The following is a 24,972-nucleotide window of genomic DNA, read 5'->3' as shown; positions in this document are numbered from 1 at the left end:
ACAACACCAGCCACTGTGTTACTATATTTATGAATGACAAAAAGTAAAAATATACAATAGTTAGTTTGAAGAAAATACATTCGAATTCCTCTATTACATTTACCAAAACATAACAGAGCAGCTTGGTAGAACTACATTACCCCTAAATACAGGTTTTAATGAAAGGACAAGGCTTGTATTGCATTTCTCTTTTTCTTTTTCTCACTGTCAACAACTCCCATGTAAACTAACAATTCACTATTCTGTCTCTCAATACTTTCCCGCTTCTCTACCCTGTTAGCCCCTCGTCCGTTTCTTCCTACAGAAGATGTAAATCCTTTGAAAACGGGTCACGAATACACAGTATAGTTAAAGGCCGTTATTTCCTTTAACAGCTGGCCACTGTCATTTTCAGCGAATGTTACTCAAACACCAGTGAATACTGCATTTGGACTAATTTCAGCCGTGCATTTAAAACAAGACTAGTGAAGGTTCTCATATGCCGTACATTGTGAAGCCTTGAGGCAAATTTAGGATAGTTGGATGTTCATCACGATGGAGGAACAAGCCAACCAGTGCAACAGTGTGGGTCATTTATGTGTGTTTTTTTTAACTAACTGAGCTCTGAGGCACAGATGAAGAAGATAAATCCGGCTTTTGGAAACACAGACAATACTTCATAAAAGTAAACGACTAAAGCATTGATGGGATTAGTTGATAGAAAAAAGAAAATAGAAGATCACCAGCCTTATCCTTAAACCTCCTCTGTGATTTTACGACGGGCAATGGCACAACTCTATTCTGGTGTTACTGGATCTCTAAAAACAGCTACAGCTGCTTGGCCAGAATAAATTAGCACCTATAACCAGCAGAGGTAATTAGACACACCGGACACACACACACACACACACACACACACGCACACACAAACACACTTTATACAAACTCACACTCCCAAATGCATGCTCACAAAAGCATGTGCGCATGCATACAAACAAAGCTCATACACACACACACACAGACAGAAAGCATGACGAGTTAATAAACTCACATGTAATCAAGAATGTGAATATTATTGGCAATTTATGGAATATTCATTGTAATATATATATATATATATATATATGTGTATATATATATATATATATAGTCATATATATTTCCTTTTTAAACTTGATTCTGTTGTTTTCCTTCATTGGTTTCACAAAATCTGAATCTCAGATTAATTGCAGACTTAAACTGAATTTAGGTCTTCTTCTCTCCTCTCACACTAGCATCTCTTAACTCCTAATCAGCACGTTTCTTTGTCTCACTCTCTCTTTCCTTTGTGCACAGAGCGTTGGTGCATTAGTGTTTCGTGTGACCAGTGTTTTTCTAAAACACTCTTTACTCAACATAGTTCACTACTTAGAAGTTTGGGCCATAAAGTAGTGCACTAGAAGTACAGGAGTGTCTATGGAGGTGTGCCCCCCGTTGAGATGCAGAGGAGTGAGGTGACGGTTTTGGGCCGTTTAACTCCGGGGCAGGAGGCCCTTCCTGTAGGCCACCAGGCCGGCTGCAGCGGCAACAGACAGGAAGGTGGAGAATCCCACGAGATTAAGGAGACCCCGGACTGAAGGCAAATTTCTCTCCCAGAAGCTGGTGTCAAAGGGGAACGCTGGGACTTCCTGTTGGAGGGACAGAAGGAGGAGTTTAGGTTACATTAGTTTGACTTTTGAGTTTAATTTGCTCCCAAAACAATTGTTTAGAAAGATTTCCCTCACCAAAGACTCGGGCTCCGTCTGCCAGATCTGACTCTGGTGAATCATGTTCATTGCACACAGGACCTGCAACAGAACACATTGGTCGTTAAGTCAGAACACTCAAGATTTATTTATTTTAACACCATGTGAATTTTCTTCTCAGAACTCTTGGCAAGAAAGCGAACTATGCACACATTTCAAAATGTTTTTGCATCAATTAGGCTGATGATGTCACATGCCTAATACACACCAGGCATACCTGGTGTGTATTAACGGTCATTCGAGTCGGAAACTCAGACGAGATCCATCCAGAACTGAGTACGCCTGACATAAACAAACGTCACAGAAACATGGCTGCACATACAGTGAGCTGTAAGCAGAATTACGTTTGTGTTGTGAAATATGCCGTAACAACATTAGATACAAAGAGCCTACTCCTCCTGTCTCTTTTAACAGGGTTCCTGCTGATCCTAAACATTTCGAGATTAGATTTTCACAATTTAGGTCATAAAAAGTCTTAAAAAGTCGTTATTTGTTTTCTATTTTGAGGTGATGCCTTGTTGAATAAGAAATATCTCCCCACAGGATTCACTAGTTATTGATTTAAAGATGGTTCGGTCTTCTGTCACGAGACAGACTTGCGGGCGTCTATGTTTTCCCGAGCATTTAGATCGCAGACTCATAATTATCGACTTCCGACTTGCAATGGATTGCAGCACGTTTCCTCACGAAGGTAAAGACCTGTTTTTGATGATATTTAAAGTAAAACTGAAAGCTCGAAATAGCAAATACACATTGTCAACTCCACTGGTAAACATTCAAAATCTCTTTCGCTCTTTCTGGGTGTTTTGCGGTGACCTCTGACCTCTCTGGCTGCTCTCTCTCCGGCCTGCACTGCCCCCTCCATGTAGCCACTCCATTCTGTGGCCGTCTCTGTGCCTGCGAAGTACAACCTGCCGACCGGCTCCCTCAGCACCCTGCAGACAGGAAGAGACAGAGAGCATGAGAGGTTATCGAGTTTAAAAGTGGCCTTTGATTAAATTAGTCTCCGCAGAGCACAACCACTGCATAAAACCAACCGCAAATACATTTTATTACTGCATCGAACTGTTTTGTGTAAATTCATCTTTCATTCAAAGCTGCAGTTGGACAGTTTTTGTTGGACAGCGAAGAAATTCAACTTGAGAATCGGGACACGATATTTTTACTGCGAGCAACTCCATCTGTGCGACTTACTTGCCGTACTGCGTAAGGATTCCTGGGGGGAAGTAGGCCGTGTAGCAGCCCCCAGAGTACTCCTCTTCACACCAGTTCTTCTCCTCGTAGTGCACCGGCTGACAGACACAAGTGGACACATGAAACGGTTTAACTAGCGATGCAGTGCCACCGTAGCAGCGTGACGTTTTGCCGGTCTGTATTCCAAACTCACATGCAGAGCCTCTTCTGAGCCCAGCACTCTGGAGTAGATCTCGCAGATCTTCTTCAACCTAAACGCAAACGAGACGACGTGTTTGGATTAAAACCCGCTCTTGCAGCTTGTGCGGGTGTATTAAGCGGCTGTGTTGTCTCCGCCATGCACCTACCTCTCCTCTTTGGTCAGCCCCGACAGCTTTCTGCACTTGCGGGCAAGGATGAATCTGGAGGAGAGGGAGAAGAGAAATATCATCCACTGAAAATATTCACCACTGAAGTGGTGAATACACAATTCCAGGTACACGTAGTGTGCACTACATGGCCAGATGTGGGCGCACTGCCCACACACTTTTTTTGTGTGTGTTCTATTGAAAGGAAGTCTTAATACAGCATGATGCCAGACTTTAAATCACATGAGACAGTCACACATGGGTGTCATGTTCAGGTGTCCGCATACTTTTGACCATGTGGTTCCGGGTACATAATGATAACATTAACTTATTTAATATGATCACCCCATAATGGCGGGTACGGTCCCGTCAGGCTTTGTGTCATCCAGTGTCAGGCCAATGGGAGCGCCTTCCTCTTCTATCACCAAAGTGCCACAGTAACCTTGGTGACGCATAGAACAAAGAGTGTAAAACATGAAGTACGACATATACTTCGGGGTTCCCCGTATCCTCCGTCTTCCTGCGTACCCTTTTTCCTCCAGAAGTTCTCTTTGTAGTAGACCATGCACTTGATGACAGAGCCCATGGGGACGCGGTGGATCAGCTGGTTCCTCAGCGGGGGCAGCTCGGGATTAAAGTGTATCTTCAGGTTCAGACCGGGAGGCGTGGCCACGATCACGTACTTGGCCTGAGACAAAGACACGCATCATAAAGAGGGAGGCGATGCCGACACAAACGGGACAGGGAAGTGTGGGCTGAATCACACGGTCGAAAGGTCGACAAGCTACCAGTAGATGGCAGCACAGAGTAATATTGCCAGCTGCACGTTGTGAGTCAGACTGTTGGTGGAATGTTAAATGATGTCACATTATGTAGTGTGCAAAAACTGCATGTGTTACTACACTAATATGTTTACATTGATAGCAAACATGGCTGCAGCGCTGGAAGAAGTACTCAGATTGTTTTCTTTGGTAAAAACAACCATTACGTTAACGTAAAAAGAATGTACAACATGTACTCAAAGTTTCATAAGTAGAAGTACACGTGCAGAAAAATGACGACTGTAAGTGATATATGATGACATTCATGGATAGTTAAGACATGCATCCATGTTTTTAGTTTAAACTACATTATAAACTGTTGACGTTTTATTCCAGGCCTTAAGGTGATTAAAGGAGGAAGAAAAAAAATTGAAAACATAATTTTACTTTACAAATCTGTTATCAGTTTTGGGATTTTTCTCTCATCTTCACTGTTTTGTGAAATAATGGTTCATTTGACCTCAGTTATTAAACTGAAACTATGATGTTTAGAGGAACAACGCATTTTTGGTAGACCTGCTAACAACTCATACATATAGACAAAGATTTTTTTTGTAAGAAGTTACAAGTTGGGTCACTGTTTTAATCTTAAAAGGCACAAACCCCATCGACTCAAAGCTCCATGACTGTATGGCTGTGACATGCTTACTGTGTAGCTCTGCTTGTCCAGCGTCTCCACCACCACCATGTCTCCGCTCTGGTCGATCCTGTAGACCGGAGACTCCAGCTTCACTCGGTCTCCCAGCTCCCCGGCCATGCCCTCGCTGATCTGACTGGAGCCGCCTGCAAACTTCCTCTCCTGCAGAGGTGGATGGAGAGAGCAGGAGTCAGTCACCGACGCCGTCACCGCAACCACAGGGGGCGGATGCAGCGAGACGGGAACGCTCTGGTTTAGCTATTTTTATGCTCTACCTGCAAGTTTCATATTATATTGGGTAAAATTGCTTCTATCCAGTCTGATCTTTCTGAGAGTACGACTCTGCCAGGCTGATAACAACTACATTTAGGAGGACTCAGGGGTTGGAAATGAAGTGCTGCCAAAGCTCTGATAAACAAAATGACAAAGACAGTGATCTTTCCTATATGGTTAGTGTCAAGATCTCTCTGCTTTCCCTGATTAGAAACACATTGTGTGCGCGCCACTGTGTGATTTGGATGAATTTGCCTGCCAGTCGCCATTGAAAGATTCTGAGCTAAACCCAAATGGGTGCTGGCAGTGAAACAAGGTGAGTCAGTGTTTGTCTCGTTTGATTAAAGGAGTTTCAGCTTCTGAGGAAAATTGCTTTGAAAGTGAAAATCACCGAACTTGCCTTCAAACGCAATACTTTACGCCTTACATGTGTCGTGGCAAACTTTGTAATCTGACTCTGACAACAAAGAACGAGACAAAAATGTACTGCGCACACACACACACACACACACACACACACACATGCATGCACCCATAAACATGTGTGCTAGCAAACGGGACATGACAACAGAGCTGGCCCTGTTCATCTAAACACAACTCCCTTCCTCAGTGGCTATGGCAACAGGGAAACTCTGCTTTAGAAAGTACGAAAACAGAATGTTCTCCCGCAGCACTCCAAAAAAACAGCTTTTGTTTGGCTCATAATTATGCGAGGTTGATCAGTAGCAAACTGAAGTAAACTAAGCTAATGTTACAGGGCTGATTTAAGGGGCTGTGAGATCTCTCACCGATGCTCAACTTCCTGGTTTGCATCGAGTGAATGTATTTCTGTGGGCTACGAGGAGCTTGTGTGCGCATACACACAAAGACCCACCTGTCCTCCGTTACTGGTGGAGAAGATCCTCATGGTTCCTCCGCACTGCTTCACGTACCAGAGGAACCACAGAGCCGACACCTCGTGGGGTTCAGAGGTCACGTTCACGTTGACAAACAGCTCGGCGAAGTGACGAACGGTTCTTGAAATAAGAGAGAGGGGGATTCAACCAACAATCCTACACAAGTTTTTGATTCATAATCATTTTTTATTTATAGTATATGGTTACAGACTCTGTCTCCAACTCCCTACGCTCGTATTTTGAGACAAACTCACAACAAACAAAGTTAAAGATGAATTTGACTTTCTATAATACCGTTATCCTGCTGTACTGAGCTATTGCTCTCACTCTCGTTAGGTAGGACATTTAATATAATTCCGTCTTTTCTGTTCTACCTGGTCCAGCAGATTTTCTTAAACAGCTCCTTCATGGTCATCTTGTCCCACTCCTCAGCATGGGGAGCTCTCCAGGGAGCCTCTCTGGGAATCTGAAACACAGTAGGAGGAGGAGGAGGAGGAGGAGGGGGAGGAGGGGGAGGAGGAGGAGGAATTTAGCAAAGATGAGACTCAACGAGCGGAGAGTAAAAGCAAAACAACAAGGGTGATTCTTGCTTTACCTCCTTGCCCATCTCGTCCATTGTCCTCCACAGGTTGTTGAAGTCCAACAAGACGATGGGGTTCCACATGGGAGGGAAGGAGCCTTTGAACGGGTAAGACTTTCCCTGTTGGACACAAGTCATCATCAATATATATATTTTCAAAAATAATTCTTATAATCATCAGTTTTCTACATGTGGAATCACTGCTTTTTACGAGCAACTTACACACATTACACTCACATTGTATGCAGATGTGTCACATTTCAAACTGCTCAGAGCCACACTGTTGGAGACGGACACGTGTTGACGTCAGAGTTTGGCAGGTGGAATATTCGGCTTGTGTTGGCTGTTTTAAGTTAGATATTGATGTTGAAGTTACAGAAGTTTCTTCCTAATTACAAGCAGTTTATAAGGCAGGAGACACTTCTCAAAGCATCTTTAAATGCCTGTTTCTTTGAAAGGCAGCATTGTATCCCTGAGTTCCTTATCCCGCTGAATATGTAATGTACACGAGCATCCAGCATTACAGAGCTGCTAATTGAATGGTTTTCATGTCCTTGTGTGGTTTTTTAAGGTAATTCACACCCTGCTGAGGGCATATTTTGAAGAAAACACAAACTTTAAAGATATTGAATTAGATCGAAGTGAAAATATTGCTATTTGCCTTCGGGAACACGCTACGCCGACCTCAAATGTGCTTAGTCAGAGTGACTGTAGAACAGCTCGTTTTAGTTGTGCAACATTTACCAACTGATTAAAATACTCAGAGTCATCAAGTCTGATAGGATTGTAAATCCATGTGCTGTGCGTCTGTCTGGACTGTTGCTCTATTTCTCAACCACACAATTGTGATGGTTCCAAAGGGACAAAGGTTACTCTCAGATATGGACGTGCAGAACTAACTCTGGTTAGAGGTTGTTCTCTTTAGTTGCTTGTCTCTTAGCTGTGTGAGGGGGGGACAATCTGTTGAAGTAACCATGGATATTCTCTCTGGCATCACTGGCATTTAGCTTGACAAGTACATTTGTTTCAAACCCCAGCTTCCGCTGAAAGAGACAGAGATTGGCTCCATATGGCGAGGCCTTTGTGTGAGTGCTCTCAGCCTCACAGTGGATCACTATTCTGCTGGAGCTGCAGGCCCAGAGCACAGGCCGTCTGGTCAACCTCTCATACAGTTTTAATGGATCGGGCTCCACCAGTATTGAGTTAATAATGGCCTCTTATTGAATACATTTTCTCATTTTGGCTCCTTTTCATTTTTTCCTGTAAATGACAAAGTCTCTCCACCTGTTATCTGGCCTCCCAAACACATTTACTTTGACACGAAAACATGGAAAAATAGGGTCCAGGTTGACAAATTTGCCTTTAAAGTACAAAAAACAGTGATTGAATATGTTGCTTTTGGCACTCTATAATCTCTAAGGTTAAAAAAAACACAGAAAACCTTTGGATTCCCACTCAAACCAACACTCAAAACATCTGTGTTGACGTGAAACGTATCATTTGCGTATCATCCCGCAGACTTTTTTGCCAGCTAGAACATTGTTCATTTGCACATACCACCCACATTGCAACGATACAAGTTTCCCTTTAACCCACTATACGCTACCTGCAAAGTTAGCAACTATCTGGTGACCATAGTGGAGTGTTCAGGGGCTAAAGAGACAGATATTTTCCTCAGCTGGTGGAGACCAAAACAGAGCTAAAAGGAGAATGAACATTGGACTTACATTCATCATGAAGCCAGAAACACTACTTCTAATGTAAGCTTCTGTTCTGTTTCAGTAAACAAATATTAATGAAGAAATAGAAAGTCTCTCTGGCTATTGGTTGTTGGTTTTGTGGGTTAAAAGTTGATATGCACTATGTTTTATATTCTGACATATGAAACTAGAGAAAAATAGTGTTCTAAGTTCATCTGCGTCTGATTTCTCATGAGGCTACCGATGAATGTTATCTTTTTTATTTAGATTGCAGGCAACATGGAAACAGATAAGGGAGCTGCGCAGGCACTTCTTTCTCTATCATTGAGTATCATAAACAGCACAATCATCTGCCATTTCTGCCAGTGGCCCCGTGAATGTGCAAACATGCACGACGTCCACACTGCTGCAGGATCGATGGGACAACCCCACGCTCTCTTTCTCAATCTCTGATAACCGGGGAGAGTATTTAATCAAAGTCTGTTTCCCGTCTCTGATAGAGGTATAGCTCATTAATAAATCCAGTGCTGAGAGCTGATGCTGCCTGTAAGGCAGTAGTTTGCTGATTAGGGAAACCAGCACTGGCCTTTTGGATTACTATCTGCCATAGAAAAGCTGATTAGCTACGCAGCTTGCTTAAAAGCTAGCCCTAATTACACAAAGGCTTGGCACACATGCTGGTTTACTACTACTCAAGCTGCTGCCCTGTGACGTGATGCAGACCCTTTCATATAAATTTAATCCAGCGTGCTTTCCTCTGTTATTGAATTCAGAATTTAAACTTTTACATGCTGCGTCTGTTTAGAGCTTATTCATCTGAATAGCTTCTTGGCTAATCCAAAGCTACTTACAATCAAAAGACAGTGTGGTTACACTCGCAACAACACACATGTTTAAAATCCTGTGTGGTGAAGAACAGGTAACGGTTGGATTTATTCTCTAGTGCTGATGAGGACAAAGATGCACAAATCAAAGGTTGTTTCTAGATGCGATACAGCAGAACGGCCAGTTGCAGGATAACAGATTCAATAAGAGAGTGCTGTTGCAGTTCTGTCACGTTTAGATGTTAAGTAATGTCTTTGGATTGTAAGTGTAACTGTATATCTATTGCTGGATCAGGATGTAATCAATTTGTTGCCTGCTTTGTCATGTTGATCATGATGAAGACCCAGTAGAGTCAGTCCATTAAAGCTTTGGAGCTTTAAGGGTGTGCCTACACCGCAATAGGGCCCGCTACCAGTCTTTCTGTACTGCACCCATGTGTTCATTTTGTCTGTAATGTTAATGCCGTTTTGTCCTAGAATGCACCAACAGGCATGCGTGCGGTAGCTTGAGCTACACAGACAAAATGCTTAGAATATCACCGGCCTCATTCTTTACGTATTGCAGTGGGGATTCAAATTTGTACGCAACATTTTTGCAGACTCAGCTGTGAGATCAGCGGCTCCAGAAATAGAGTTCGTCTCACGCCTCCAAACATTTGCGTGCACAGATGCATGAACGCACAAATGCACAAACACACAAACATACCGTAGAGGTGAGCAGCTTTTGATGAAGCATGCTGCCATGGAAACCAGCCAGGAAGCTACGAGTGTGTGAGTGTGAGTGTGTGAGTGTGTGAGAGTGAGTGTGTGAGAGTGAGTGAGTGTGTGAGAGTGAGTGTGTGAGAGTGAGTGAGTGTGTGAGAGTGAGTGTGTGAGTGTGTGAGACTGGGCCTTTGAGTGGATCTTACAGCGATAGTAGCTAAGGAGACACACTCGCATAGGAGCTGCTGTAGAGAAGAGTATGGACGGATTCAGTGCTCACACGAACGCTTCACATCACCAGCGCTGTCCACTCAAGTCCTTTACTAAACCGCAGATTTATTCTTTAACTGCTGTCGGAGCCAAATGTCATGCTGCTGACATTTCACAGCACTGCTGAAGTAGGTCAAGTCAATAACACATCAGTTCTAAGGACAAAGTGATGAGATGAACCTGAAGCCTAGAAAACCAAGCTTAAACTGGATTAGTACTTATAGCAAAACAATATAGTTTAAATGGACAGACGAATTAAGTAAACCATAACAGAGAGATTACGTTGATCGGGTTAAGAGACGTATGTCTTAATAACAGAACACAGAGGTCTGTTTGTGCTCAGTTATGATCTGGTATCCTGCCTGTTGCACTGGAACTGGACTTTTTTCCCTGAGAGGACAAAAAGTGTATCAGCCCCTTCAAGTTAAGACTTTACTTTATATTTGTCTGTTTGACTGGACAGATGAATGTAGATCACAGTAAATATTTACATATATGACACTTGACTTTTTGTTTAAGTTGCAATCCTTAAGATAGTAGTTTATGTGCCTGCACACACACACACACACACACACACACACACACACACGAGATTCACTTGAACCGATGTTTACATGCACTCCAGTGTTACTGTTCATTTGGCCTCATTCATAGAAGCCTCCTGGTTCCCTGCTCGCTCTCCAGCAGTGATATAAGATCCGTATTAAGATAAACATGCAGCATTTCCTATCAATGCTACTCATTAATACTTTTATTGTGAAAAAGCCACAGGAAGTGTAATCACTTTAAGTGTGTCACTTAAAACGCGTCTCCACCAATCATATTCCGATCTTTCTTACTTTTGTGAAAGGGGAATTGAACCAGTAGACACAATGAGCCGCGTTTCTCCGTTAGCAAGGTGAACAACTTAGTTTGAGCATGCTAGCGCTGTTAAATGATATCACAAATTGATCGTAGGTTGATTTCAGGGTGGTTCAGGACACACAGTAGGTGCACAATCACTGCTATAGTGGAAATCCCTTATATGGGAGTAGAGAAGCAGTGGTCAATAATATGATAAAACACTAATACAATAACCCTGACATAAATCGATTTAAAGCCTACAATACTGAGTTTATTGCTGATTCATGGGCCAGTATTTTTGTGTGTAGTTCTCCTCGGTTTTTATAAAACTCCGGGCCTTTCAAAGTGGGCGGTGGACATTCACAACAGGTTTCTATCTAATGGAGTAAAAAGTGGGTTTGTGTATGTAAGTTTGTGCTCTATACACCCCGAGGCCAGAAGCTCAAAGTCCATCTCTGAAGTTACGATTCAATTACTTGAACACAGTCTATGTTGCGATAAACTCTCACACACACACACACACACACACACACACACACACACACACACACACACACACAGATACACAGAAAGCTGCCAGCCAGTGATTTACAGTAAGTTTGACCAGGGTACAAGGCTGCAGCGGCAAATCAAATCAAGAAGAGGAACACAACTGTGTTAAGGACAGCAGTGCGCCCACACTAATGAGATATATCGCAAAGAATAACAAGAACAAATATGGCCTCTTCCTTCCTTCCTTCCTTTTTTTTTTTGCTTTGCGGTTCCTTCAACCACTCAGAGAAAATAAACTGTTAAGTGATTGTATAGGAGACACCAAAATCCTCCATGTGTCCTTAGCAGAACAGCTTACCATCCTACATTCACCAACATTATGCCTATGCTGAAGGCAACAGCTAGCAGGGGAGTCTCATTAAGAAGGTAAAGAGTCTGGAGGACGGGAGATGATGTACAAATAAAAGCAACAAAGATATTTGTCAGTCAACATGGACATCAGGAATAGTTTGACATTTTTGGGAAAATCGTTTTCTTTGCTTTCTTGCAGAAAATGAGATGAGAAGATCAACACGATAAATGTGAAGCCCCAGCCAGCAGCCGGTTAGCTTAGCTTAGCATGTTTGCGTTATCTTCTGGAAACAGTCAACACTTACAGCAGACATCAAACTGAAGGACAGTTAGCTTGAACAGATCAGCCAAAGCTCGGAGCAGAATATTATCTGCCATCCTAAAACAAACACACACACGAATGCTGCACTCACATTGACATAATGCACCAGACTCTCCTCCTCGTTGACTTTGTAGGTCTTAATGCCGTACTCTTTGGCCAATCGGAGGATGCGGTTCTGAGTTGGTCCGATGTAAGCTCCGCCCAGGTCAACCCACTTCGTCTCCTTATTCTGAAAAAGAAAAGAAAAACACGTCGTGACATGACCAGATGAATAAGAAAAACGTTGACTTTACTAGATAATGCTCAAAAGTATGCTGTTGATCACACAAAGGTTTTACTGACAGGTATGCATTTTAGGAAGCTTTTTGTAACACCTCGGACATTGACTAAAGATGAAAAATAGCCTTTTTGGCTATGTCTGGCATTTTTATTTATTAATATGCAATGTCCCTTCTCAAATAAACAGATACAGTTGGAGAGAGTTTAGTCCTGCCAATTAGACCACAACTTTTTTTTGTCTCAATAACACAGATTCTCATCACAAAGAACAGAGCCTCAACATGGAGTACCACAAGGCTCGGTCCTGGGTCCACTACTTTTCAGTCTTCATGTGTTGACACTATACTATAATCATCCATAAGCCCATTATCCATTTCACTGCTATGCAGATGACACCTCACTCTATATAGCTGTTGATCCTGATAACTTACCTCCCTTTTTACTCCTCTTTTCCTTTGTCATCAACTTATGCATGACCCAAATATTCATCAAGCTGAACCAGGATAGAACTATGGTCCTTGTTGTCGGTCCAAAAGAGCAAAGTTAAGACATGTACCTACAGTCATTTCACTACCCCAGCACAAAATTTAGCGTTATCATCGACTAGAAAAGCTTACTATCATTTACAAATAAATTGCCAATGTCCGACCTTTTCTTCCTCCAGAAGAGCAGTTTGTGAAAGGGTATATTAAAAGTAGGCTCAAATAATGCAATGCCCTGTATGACTCAATTGCAGCTCATACATTGTTTTACTTCCCTCCTCTTTTTAAATGTATATTTACATTCCAATCGTTATTGTCTACATTTGAGCTGCATTTTGTGTACGAAAGGTGCAATAGAAATAAAATGTATCATCATTATTGTTATTATTCTTAATAATAACTGAAGCACAACAGAATTCTACTGCACAAATACTGTTTTTAATAGCAGCATCTGGAGCAATGTGAGCTCTCCTGGTCTCACCCGCACGGTGAAGGTGCGACCACCGACCCGGTCCCTGGCCTCCAGGACTACAGGGCTCAGTCCATTGGCTTTCAACAGCTTCGCTGCACTCAAACCTGCAGACAGACAGAGAAACAGAGACGTGAGTAAGGGCACATACAGTACACTTCCTGCACCACACATAGGCAAGATTACACTTGTATACTGATTGTGCATTATTGTCATTCTTGTCATGTGTCATTATTGTCATGTGGTGGTGTACAATGGTGTCTGTTTGAAATGTGAAATATGTGGGACTGTGGGGAAGGTGCTACTTTTTTCTTTAGCCTTAAATCCCTAGAAGTGTTCTCTCAGTAGAGCCGCACAACGGTGGATAAGGTCTGTAAAACTTCATGATAGATTGGGTAAGTGCCACGCCTTTCTTGACATGTTTTTTCATGTCTTTGTGAGGCTGTGTTAGGTAACTTTCAGACAGAATGGATGGATTTTTGTAGAGAAACAAACAGCGTGTTTCATCTGCGAGTCAGCCCACCATGGTACCATTTACAGTTCAATATGTCCGTTTGATTTGTGTTCCTTCCTGATTTACAGCGTGTCGTTTCTTTCTTTGTACACAGGTCTCTTGTGAGTATAATGTGAGGGATGAAACACCTAACATTTGCCTTTGGAATGACTTGATATGGGAAAGATGGGAGATCAGGGGGGAAAGGGGAGAAACACTTCCCCGACAAACCAGCTGACCTGCTGATCATGTGAACAACAAGAAAGGGCAGCACGAAGAGCAGAGCATGACGTTCACATATACTGACTGACTGAATGATCCAACACAGAATCTATAACAAAACAACAGCTTTTCACACACTGACCTCACGCTATCACTGCAGGGATTTGATCCCATTCAGCCAGAAGAGCAGCAGTGAGGAGAAACACTGACGTTGGGCTGGCGAGGCCTAGCTCGCAGCCGGAGATGCAACAGAGTTCCCAAGTGGGAAGAAATGTTAGTTTTCTTCAATGTTACTGAAAATATAAACACAAGAGTCTCCTGGCTTATGTAACAAACTTAAAAGGTTCATGTTATGGCCACCACTTAGTACATCCTTGCTGAGGAGAGGAAGCCAGCCAGAGCACGATAGTAGCTGAATTCCTCCTCAATTGACCGCGAATTTTAAAGAACGGTGTAATCTTAAGCTTCTGCCGGGTGTTAGCACATGATATTCATTTTAAGCTCCCGTTTTGGGAGTCGTAGTCGACTCCTTGACATACATTTTCATGTACACTGTTGAACCATCTACTTTTTATCAATTATCCAAGTATTTTCTTACACCGAGACACAGCAGAACAAAACTCCATTTCTTAAGTGCAAAATATTTGATTATTCTGATTTGAGTCTTCCCAAAAATGCATATCTATGTTTCCAACTGAGCCTCTAATCTACCTAATGTTGCACAGAAACAGTCAACAGGTGATTGTTCTTCCTTTTTATATATATATATATATATATATATATACACTGTGATTTAAATAAACATAGATGGGTTATGCATGATTATGATTATGTAACAAAGCCAGTTTCCTTCAGCAAGGTGTTCACAAGCCATAACAATGCTCCAACTGTTAGACAAAAGTGTGGTTGATGAGATTGATGCCAGAGACCTGTGCCAGCTAGTCAAGTCATTATTTACACTCAAACTGTTCCCACAAAGTTGGAAGCACTCCAAAATTCCATTGTATGACAGTAGCATTAATATTCCCTTCAATGACACTTAGGGCCCTGGCCCAAACCATGAAAAACAGCACCTCCGTAAACCTTTGGTGTGCATCTATACACCTCAGAGCTACACTCTCAGCAGGCACCCACATCTGTGCAAATATTTTCCTGAATTCCTCTCTTACCGTCCCGTCTTCCCCCCACTTACGCTCTCTTTCCAAATCCTGCTAAGCTCTGTTGATGCTAGCAAAGTTTGTATAAGTTTAAACATAGTTTGTCCCGTATTACCCAACTTCAGCCCGCTCTCCTTGTACAAACACACGCAGCCTGCCAGGCTTTGGAGAAAGCATTAGCCATGACAAGAGGAGGCTCACAAATCTCTCACCGGTAAATTGATGCTATTACCTGCACTCAGCCGCAAAGGTCAGTCTCTGTCCTGAAAAAACAAAGAGCATCTGTCTGCATCTCTTTGTTTATGCCTACAGCAATCACTGCAAAAAGTAGCATCCTGTTGGGATATCGCTTTGATCAGAAAGCTTGTTTGGCTTAATGGAGGCATCATTTTGTTTAAAAATAAAGAAACCTTGTATGAATATGAAGAATAGATCAGTATAAAGCTTTCATCACTTCAGAGACTTCAGACTGAGCTCCCCCTTCCCTTGTTTATCCCCCCCCCCACCACCATGAAATGAAGAAGAGGACTGAGCTGCACTACTGGAAAAATCAACTGAACTTCAGCAGAGAGGAGAGACAGAGGGTCAGATTCAAATTCAACTCATGCAGCAGGGAGGCAGAAAAACCCAAAGAAAGACGTGAAATGACATGCACTAACTTGAGGAATGTTTCCAATGGAAAATCTGTTATATAGGCTAAGTGAGAAAACCACTGGACAAACATTTGCTTTCCTTCGAGTTGTTTCTTTCGCTGCTGCCACACAGTGAAGCAAGAAGAACTGCATAACACACACTCCCGACCATTCACACTGACATTCACCAGGCTGAGTGGGTGTGTCCGCAACGTTTAAAACTTCAGGAGCGGTTACATAACAAGACGGGTTTACATAACCTTAATTGTTTTCCCACCTACTCCGAGCCATGACAAATATGCCTGAGGGGATACCAAATGGATTAAAAAAAAAACACAGAGAATCAGAGAGAGAGAACACAGATTTATCCTCTTCCTCACATATTTCCTCTGCTGTCAGAGGCTTTCTGCACCTAAATACATGCTTGATATTCATCAAACGAAGCGCAGTCGTCCTGTCATCTGTGGCGCAGCTGGTGTGCATTCAGCAGTGCATCGACCTCCTTTTGTGCATGTGCATTTAAGGAGGTTGATTGTACTGTACGTCTACGGCTCACAATTCTCATTTGTGCAGGCGTATTGGATATTAAGTTGCAGGCCGACAAAAAAGTGTGTGCAGAAGGAAACGGAGCGAAGAGACATTCTCACGCCACCAAGCGGGAGGCAGAGAGGGAGTTGAGGCTTTGTGCTCATTAAACATCAAGTTCACTGAGCTGCTAATAATGCATCTTTTGTGCATCTGTTTTTATATCTTTTCCATCTCTTGTTCATTTCCATCAAAGTGTTTTTAATGAATTTGTACGGCATTCATTTTCCAAACCTTTCTGCGAGTAAAGATTATATTACTTAACAAACAACAGACATCCAAAATATGTTTCTCTCAGGTGGAATTAAAGTAAGTTGTGGCCTTTGTAAGTGTTGCTTCATTAATGTGTATTTTCTATATCAGCATTTCCACTTCTTGGGGCCGTCCCTGCAGCTTATTGTGCAATAGAAGGCTGCTGCATTACGTGCAGTATCTAAAGCAAACAAGACACAAAGAATGAGCTCAGATTGAATGTGTGTAAGCCGTGGTGCTGTAATAAAGGTGAATTTGTTCCTCTGATTCTCCCTATACTGCAGTATACCCCCCCGCCCCACACACACACACACACACACACACACACACACACTAGTCACACTCCTTTTCACTTTCTGCCCTATGTGCTGGAGAAATAAATAGAGGCAGACACTGTTTCCTTGACAACTGTAATTGTTAAGATGGAGCCACTTGGCAGGAACAAACTCCATTTGTATATTGTGTGTGTGTGTTTCTGCACTGAATCTCTGCCATCTATGAATACACACTTAGTTGCAGACACTCAAACACAACACACACAGACGTCCCCGCTCAAATATGTCTCAATATAAATGTTTGTACGATTGAATGTGTATTGTTTAAAGCCCGTGGCTGTTTTCCTCCCCAGATCACCGAGTGAAGTCAGCGATGATAAGCACCATGGCTCCGTCGGTTACATTGATTATTGGCAATATCGACGTACAAAACGATTAATCCCAGAGGAAGTCAGAGGCCAATGAGAGTTGGATTTCGGTGGCAGATCTCTTGGAAAGCATTTAGAAAATGTTCAGGGTCAGGAGTTGGAATATGTTGACACTTTTATCTCCCACAGTGTGTGGATGTGGCCAAGTTAAATGTTTGTTCTTGCAAATCCAGGTAATAAAGTGGATTCCAAGCAATTTGTGTCCGTGCTGTACACGTGAGTGTGTGTTACATGTGTTAGTTTTGTGACGGATTGACAACCTGTCCTGGTTTGACCCCACCTCTCACCCAGTGCATGCTGGGATACTGGCTGGGCTCCAGCCCCCTGCGACTCTGAACAGGATTCAGAAGAATGGATGTGTGGGTGTAATATGGTTGTTATCGGTGTTAACAGCTGCAGCAGTCTGGTTCCCTGATTTCTTGTTTTCTGATTGTCAGCCTGATTATGTCATAACTTAAATATGTCTAACCGTGTTAATTTAACAATTTATCTCTCCACTGCCGCTCGGTTCCCTCAGTATTCCCCCTCGTTCCACGTCTGGCTTACCACTTGTCTTTTCCCTCCCAATTGCTCATGCCATGTTTTGTCCCCCAGTGTTTCCCATGTGTGATGGTGTAAATCACATTAGCAGGCTTCACTGACAGCAGATGAGAGTTGACATGCACCTTCAGCTCAGAATCCACCAGCAAATCTACAAATGAAACGCCACTTATTCTTCACCCTTATAGGGATACAACGCTTTGAATTGTTTTCTGACCAATAGGCAACCTTTTGTTAACCAATCACAACCAACAAGATTAGTACCTTGCGTGCAGGATGCTGTGGTTTAAGTGCCTGAAAAGCAGCACAGATGCAACGATAACAGATGCACAATGATGCGCAAGCTGAGTCGATACTTGAAGGTGGAGTTAAAACACTGCAGACCACCGATTGGTCAGAGAGAATTGTTACTATCACGTCAGGGGACGTCCTGCACAAACCCACCATTTTTAAATAGCCAAGCTACCATCAATAGCGACCGCAATTTCTTCATTCACTCGACACAGATGTTTTAAAAATGGCAGCCCGCAATACTACGTCGTACACTGCGACGTACAATTGACGAAGTGCATTTTATTTGAAAACTTCTGTGTTTGTCTGCACCTCGGCAAAGTGTTCTTTTCACAGGAACCCAAACAAAAGAAAATCCATTACCGAGTGACAAGTGAGCCACTTGAAGTGGGACCACCTACAAGGCTCCATATTGATCCAGAGGGGGAGACATTTACGAGACACGCATGCAATCACATTTTCCCCGTCTCATGTTCTCAGCGACACTGATTGGACACGGATTGGCTGTTTACTGGCAACACACTGATGAGCAATATTGTAAAGCAATTACACGATGGCTTGAAATTCAGACAGACAGACGTGAGAAAGAGCGGACAGGAGAGTAACTATATTTTTCTCTGAGTGTTGGCATGAAGACAGGAGTTTTTCAGGGAATATTTTATAGATGAAAACTGCTCTAATCACCAGATACAATATTACAGATTTAAAGATGCAGTTGACTCTTGATAGATGAAAATGTTTGGATGACAAGTCGCCATTTTATAGGGGGTTGTGTGCCGGAGCCAGACATTTTAAAGTTAAATGTATGAATCTTGTGCTCTTTGAAAGCAAAATAAAAAAGGCTAGATCTATTAAGAGCTGTGTGCATTTAATCATCAACATATTGGTTATATAAATATGAATGGTAATGACACGGCAAAAAAGCAGACAGCTGGAAAGACATTTTGTCCGACAGAAAACAGAAAAAGAAAATAGGAACCTTTCCCACAGAGAGAGAGGAGGACTTTGTGTTGTGCAATCATCCATCGGCTTCATGTGGGTTTTCACCACAATCAGTGTCATCGTTTATAATTTGAACACAGCTGAGATTACAGCTGCACAGTTCTCATGGCTTTACCTTCCACACACAAGACAAACACAGAGGTGCAGGCATGCAGAGAAATTACAAATGGAAACAAACACGAGGCGTCCGTCTAATGATTATATGTGGCGGCTAAGCCGACAGGTTCCCATGTTTGCACAGCTGGATAGAGAAAGTGGTGTTCCAGGATTGCAGACATAGATTGTAGACAAGCTGTCAGAGAAGGTTCATGGTGCCTTAGGAGCTTTCAGACGCGACGTGAGTTCAGCTCAACTTACAGGGAGTTGAGTTTGGTGTTCACAGTAGCGAGTCCCCGGGACCCTTAGGTGGTCATTTGAGTGGGTCCCCATAAAATGTGTGTTGTTTTACTAAATTGTAGCGTTAAACTCATGTTTGACTTCCATACTTAAATACTTCACTCAGTTGCTTCCAGTCTCTAACACTTTTTACAAAATCAGAAAATCTGTATATTTTTTAGAATAACTAAATATCTTTATTCAAATATATATTCTATATATATTTATACACCCATCTTAAAAATAAAGATACAGCAGTCAAGTCAATTAACCTTTTCCTAAGCCCCGCCCCTCATATCTACTGCTACTAGCTGTCAGAGCTACGTTACCATAGAGCCCACACTGTAACTAACTGCACTCCCTGAATGAATACGATCTAATTCATGGAAAAACTTAAAAAAAGCGAAATGAGAGAGAAGCAGACAGAAGGGTCAACAACATGCGTTTGAAGGCTATATCCAGGATGTCAAGCTGATTCAGCAGTAAACAGGTTAAAAAGATAAAGACGCTAAGGCTACTGATCCCAGTGTTAAAGTAAAACCTCATCACCTGGCGATCGAGACAGAAGACAATGAAATTAAGTCACAACGCTGTTCCTGTAAAGCCGGGTAGGTCTTTATTCTCTGTTACAATCATTTAAAAGCAAACGCAGCATGTGTAGACATTCAGTATACTGTCAGAAGCTAGCGTAGCATCAAAGTGCTAACGCTATTTAACGATGTGCTACATTCTCTGCTAACGTTAGCTACACAGGTTTTTAACGTAGAAACGTCTCTCTGCCTCCACAAAGCCATCCTGAAAATGAAGAAAATCTGAAACCACTGCGAGAGAGTCCATGGAGCGGAGCCAGATAGTTGTTGGACCCTCATCAGACCTGGCCAACGCTGTGCTATGATTGGCCAGTGTGCATATGAGGGGCGGGACTTAGTGTGAATTCTGTGTCCTGTGTGTGAAGCCCCTTTACCTTACTGTACAAACAACTCTGAACAAACTGAATCAAAAGGGGCAGTGCAGAACAGCCAGCGCCTCAGAGCTCACATGCTTTCTGTTTACTATGTGTGTCATGAAGCATCAGGACATACAACTGACCTATTTTACAGCGCTGATGAGCGTGAACTCCACAGAAAAGTCCCTGCACTACACACCACTGCACCTCCACTACATCTTGTATTTGTGTACACTCGTACTTTCTCTGTGACATTAAAGGCATTTATTGGCAACATTATCGGTGCACTCCCTTTTGGTTGTACTTCCAAAGAAGAAAGATAGCTTATCTCTCAAAACAGTCCTCTTATCTACGAGCTGTCTGCTTAGGTTAGTAGCCCGTTTGGACCTGTCTCTAATGGTGTCGCTGTGTTTGGTGCTCTTTATTGAATTCCAACAAAGTTGATACAGCACAGATCCACTGAGTTTGTCAGATCAGCCTTTTTTATTAGAGCAAAAAACTCTTTGAGCTCACCAGTACCAAGTTACACAAGAGAGTGCTGCAGCCTTACTGATTTAAAATCCAAGATGAAATCATGGCTAAAGTCAACCCAATTATGACCTGTCTTAATATTGTGAAATCTTGTGGTTGTTGTTGTGTTGCCTTAATGTTGTTGTGATTATATTACAGTGGTGATTTTCTTGACATAGATGTTATTCTCTGTCTCTGTTGCTTAGCTTATAGCTAACTGAGGTGCATTTAAGAAGCGGTGCACTGTCCCTGTCAAATAAACAGGATTCGGACATTTTCCCCATCTCAAACGGTGGCATCTTAACTCACAGTGTTGCTGGTCCGAGCTGTGCAGAGGAGTGCCCGTTTGTGAGTTTTCTGCAGGAAAAAGGCTCGTTTTGATACCTGGCCTGCATGATCTGGCAACCCACTGCCCCTCACTGTCAGCTAGCTGCAGCTGAAGAGGGTTATAGAGCTGCAAACAAACACAACTGTGCTTATAAGCCATTCGAGACAGAATGTCCTTCCCAAAGTGAAGACTATACGGCCTTGCCTTTACGCAACACATTTGGTTCACAAATGTAATTTGTCACTGCATGCATGGAAAACCTCCTCAAGAGAACCGGCCCTTCGATTCTATTAAGCATGATCTAATTTAATAGACTATTAACTTTACGGCGGACTTCTCAGGGTGATGGCCTGTGGAGAGGAGGAATACAGCAGTTTATAAGACCACAGCCCAGCAAGTGCAGCCAAGTTCTCTAAATCATCTGCTGCACAGTTCATCGGGGATAACTGCACTATGGGCTGACTCAAGTCAGGACCAAAAGAGTCCCGACTGCCACTTACTTTTTGCACAGTGTTTCAACGCTTCCATCCCCTTTCCAGTTCCCTAATTACTCTCCTCGTAAGCACTAATGTCTCTTTCTCTCTTCCCCAATTCTATAAGACACTCGTCTTTGTGCCTACCTCCTCCTCTCTTTCTTTCCCCAGTTTGCCTCATTTGATTTTCCCACATTCACAGCTGCTGAGACATAACAGGAAGAAGTGGTTCCCTCCTTCTTTTCGCCATTTTTTCTGTTTTCCGCACCCTCCTCCCCTTCTTCCCCTTCCTCCCCTTCCTCCCCCCTCTTCCTCTGCATCCTCTCTGCTGCTGGTTTGATAACAGGCTGTCAGAAGTGTTTAATGTTTCTCAGAAAGCGCTGGCTGCCCCTCCAGGGCCACAGTTCTGCCGGTGGGCGGCTGGCAGGCGGGAAAATGACAATTGCATTTGCAGGCCAATGGAGAAACAAACATCTCAGGAGAGAGGGTGGTACGGAGAGAAGCACAGGGAGGAGAGAGCTCTCCCTCTCCCCCATGTTTCATCTGTCCTTTGATTGGACAGTGATTGTTATATGTGGACCTCAATGGAAGCCAGTAAAGGGCAGCAGTATAAACAAACGGTGTAATTACGAGACCCTAATGTGACACTAGGGGGGAGGGGGGAGAGGCAAGGGCCAGGGGGGGGGGGGGCTGTCTGCCAGTTTTATTCGATTAACTTTTTTTCTGTAGCATTTGTTTTGCCTGTTTGACTGGTATTTGAACTGACACTGACCTAAATTCTTCACTGTCTGACACACAGACGGACGTGCAGGCAGGCCAGCAGTCAGTGTAAAAGAAAGAGGACAGCGGCCCGCAGGGGGAACCGGAAGAACAGGTTCAATTCAGGAAAGTGAAGCCAAATAGGGAAGTGCTTTAAACTTGCATTCTTTCAAATGGCCAGCAGGGGGCGACTCTTCTGTTTTCAAAAAGAAGCCTGATTGTATAGAAGTCTATGAGTAAATGACTCTACTTCTCATTTGTTTGTTTCCCTCAGTAAACATTGTAAACATGTGTTTATGATCTCAATCGCTAATATCAAGTCTTCTTCAATACAACATGATGTTCATTTAGTAAATGATGGTCCATTTAGAGTGAAATAGACCATAAATAAAGCAGGGTATGCTTTAGGGCGGGGCTAACTTGTGATTGACAGGGAGGGGGACTACGTTCACTTCTGATATGCAGTCGATATTTTTATTCATTCTTCTCGGTTCAATCTCTATAAAACAAAACAATATTCTCAACATAACAAGTTGACGGGTTTTAAATTGTCCAGCAGTTTGACCCTGAAAGACTGACTGCTCATCTGCACACGTAACTTGAGTCGTAGAGCTATAAAGGGAGTGCATCTGTCTTTCTAGCTCTAACTTGATAAGACCAAGTTGTGTGATACCACATTGCAACTCTGTAATCCAACATATAAGATGCTTAAATCAACATCTCCAAGACTTTAACCCTATTATTCTGTTACAACGGAATAATAGATTGTTTTTATCAACAAGGAATCCTGCTTAAAGTTTCATGAGATAGAAGAAAAACCAAAAACAAAGACAAAATGCTGCACAGGGAAAAACAAAAACATGAAACTGGAGGATTGCACACTAATGAAGGAAATGCGTTTTTGCCTGTGCTACATTTTGACTGTGAAAGCCGAATAACAGGAACAATCACATTAACGTGGGTGTGGGAACCCTTTTGTACTCATGAGACGACAGCAATCTGTCATCTTCTGAATTACTGGCAAAATACAGAGACAATCTGTAATTCAGACAATAGGGACATTCATTCAGTTTGGGAATATTCCCATACCGGGAACAATAGTGACCTCCGTTCCTCAAATGAAACCAAGTGTTACTTAACAAGACAGTGCACTTTCAAATAGGCCTGGGCAACATATTGATACTATATTGATATTGTGAGATGAGACTAGATATCGTCTTATTGGAGGTCATAATTTCGTCATGTGGCATTTATGTAGTCTTTTCATGGTTTTTAAACAGTAAAATGCATTATCGATATCACCGTATCCGCCTGTAAATATTCTGATATCTGATTGTTATTCACACCAGAAACCAGAGGGCACATTAGTACTAATATTGTTATTGTTGGGGGACCATCAGTCAGTGATAGTGAGCTTGTAATTAACATCCACAACAGCCTATTACACACATGACATGTTATTATTATGAGGAAGAAGAAGAAGAAGAAGTGGGGCAAACAGCATCATCAGCAACGTTTGCAACACACACTATGCATAATGGAGAACAATGTATGCTGAAGCAGATGTAGACAAAATAAAAACAAGTATAGAGCTTTCATGAGGAGCAGAATGCAATTGAAGTCATATCAGACAGAAACAACAAATCATTTATCAGACCCCCACCCCTCCTCCTCCTCTTATGTAACGCAAAGTATGCTCTGGCTGATTAGCTGTTACTTAACATGCTCTGCTGCGGTGATACACGGTGCGGAGGAGAGGAGAGGACGCCTCGCGGAAGAAAATGGATGTCACACCGTGGAGGAGGAGGAAAGCCGGCTAAACGCCTGTGTTCTAATAAAACGACTAGAAAATTCGACAGCGGCTGTGTCACTTTCTTGCCAACAACACACGAGCAGCTCTTGTGCAACAGTTGTGCGGTTATCTCACACAAAGCGCAGCGGCAAAAGGTGAGCGATTGTTTTGGATTCACGCAGTCTATAGTTTGACTCCCATCCGTCGGCGCACGCTGCAGCGCGCGAGAAAGTTGACTGATGTTAGACCTACCCGATATTCCTCCGCCGACCACGATCACATCGTAAGTGTTGCCGGGTGCCGTCATGGTGCTGTCTGGTCCGTCTCTCCCCCTGCTCTGCCGTGGCTGAACGCAGAGCGCATGGAGGTGCGCATCTGTATTAAAAGCGCGGACAGGCCCACTCCCACCAGACTCCGCCCACTGGTAGTAGAGCAGCGCACTGCCTTGAGAGCAGGGGAGGTTTGTTGGGTTTCATGGACCTGCTGAGACAATACTTTTTTTTTTACGTCAGTTACAGGGGCGTAAATATAGGCCGTGCAGGCAGCGCATGGGGAGGGGGGTCAGAGAAGATTCACTACAACAATGTGTTACACAGGAATGGGCAGTTGTTGGTGGGTTAGAATGGTATACGACTATGTTCTAACAAAATCTACTAATAAGTGAAAC

General features: G+C 42.8%; 1 protein-coding gene across 1 annotated transcript; it reads right to left on the bottom strand.

Annotated features, from left to right (window-relative positions):
- Positions 1-1,111: 1,111 nt before the first annotated feature.
- Positions 1,112-24,675, bottom strand: mao (monoamine oxidase). Its single transcript, XM_031873306.1, has 15 exons — positions 24,558-24,675; positions 13,258-13,352; positions 12,107-12,244; positions 6,527-6,631; positions 6,306-6,397; positions 5,910-6,051; positions 4,775-4,924; positions 3,833-3,992; positions 3,650-3,746; positions 3,305-3,358; positions 3,151-3,208; positions 2,958-3,055; positions 2,587-2,698; positions 1,743-1,805; positions 1,112-1,646 (listed from the first exon to the last, which is right to left on the bottom strand). Exons 1-15 carry the CDS (start codon positions 24,610-24,612, stop codon positions 1,491-1,493), a joined length of 1,575 nt encoding a protein of 524 aa, XP_031729166.1. The 5' UTR covers positions 24,613-24,675; the 3' UTR covers positions 1,112-1,490.
- Positions 24,676-24,972: the final 297 nt, after the last annotated feature.

The sequence above is a fragment of the Anarrhichthys ocellatus genome, unplaced genomic scaffold (genome assembly GCF_004355925.1).
Source record: "Anarrhichthys ocellatus isolate YVR2014 unplaced genomic scaffold, GSC_Weel_1.0 scaffold71, whole genome shotgun sequence".
Classification (NCBI taxonomy): Eukaryota; Metazoa; Chordata; class Actinopteri; order Perciformes; family Anarhichadidae; genus Anarrhichthys; species Anarrhichthys ocellatus.
This window is presented reverse-complemented; position numbering and strand designations above follow the sequence as displayed.

Bases quoted from the DNA above. Each gene is read 5' to 3' on its own strand.
- mao (XM_031873306.1), bottom strand. From the start codon at position 24,612: ATGACGGCACCCGGCAACACTTACGATGTGATCGTGGTCGGCGGAGGA. The intron at 12,245-13,257 runs GTGAGACCAGGA...TTTCTTTTTCAG, and splicing joins GTCGCACCTTCACCGTGCGG to AATAAGGAGACGAAGTGGGT. The intron at 4,925-5,909 runs GTGGGTCTTTGT...CCACCTCTGCAG, and splicing joins CCACCAGTAACGGAGGACAG to GAGAGGAAGTTTGCAGGCGG.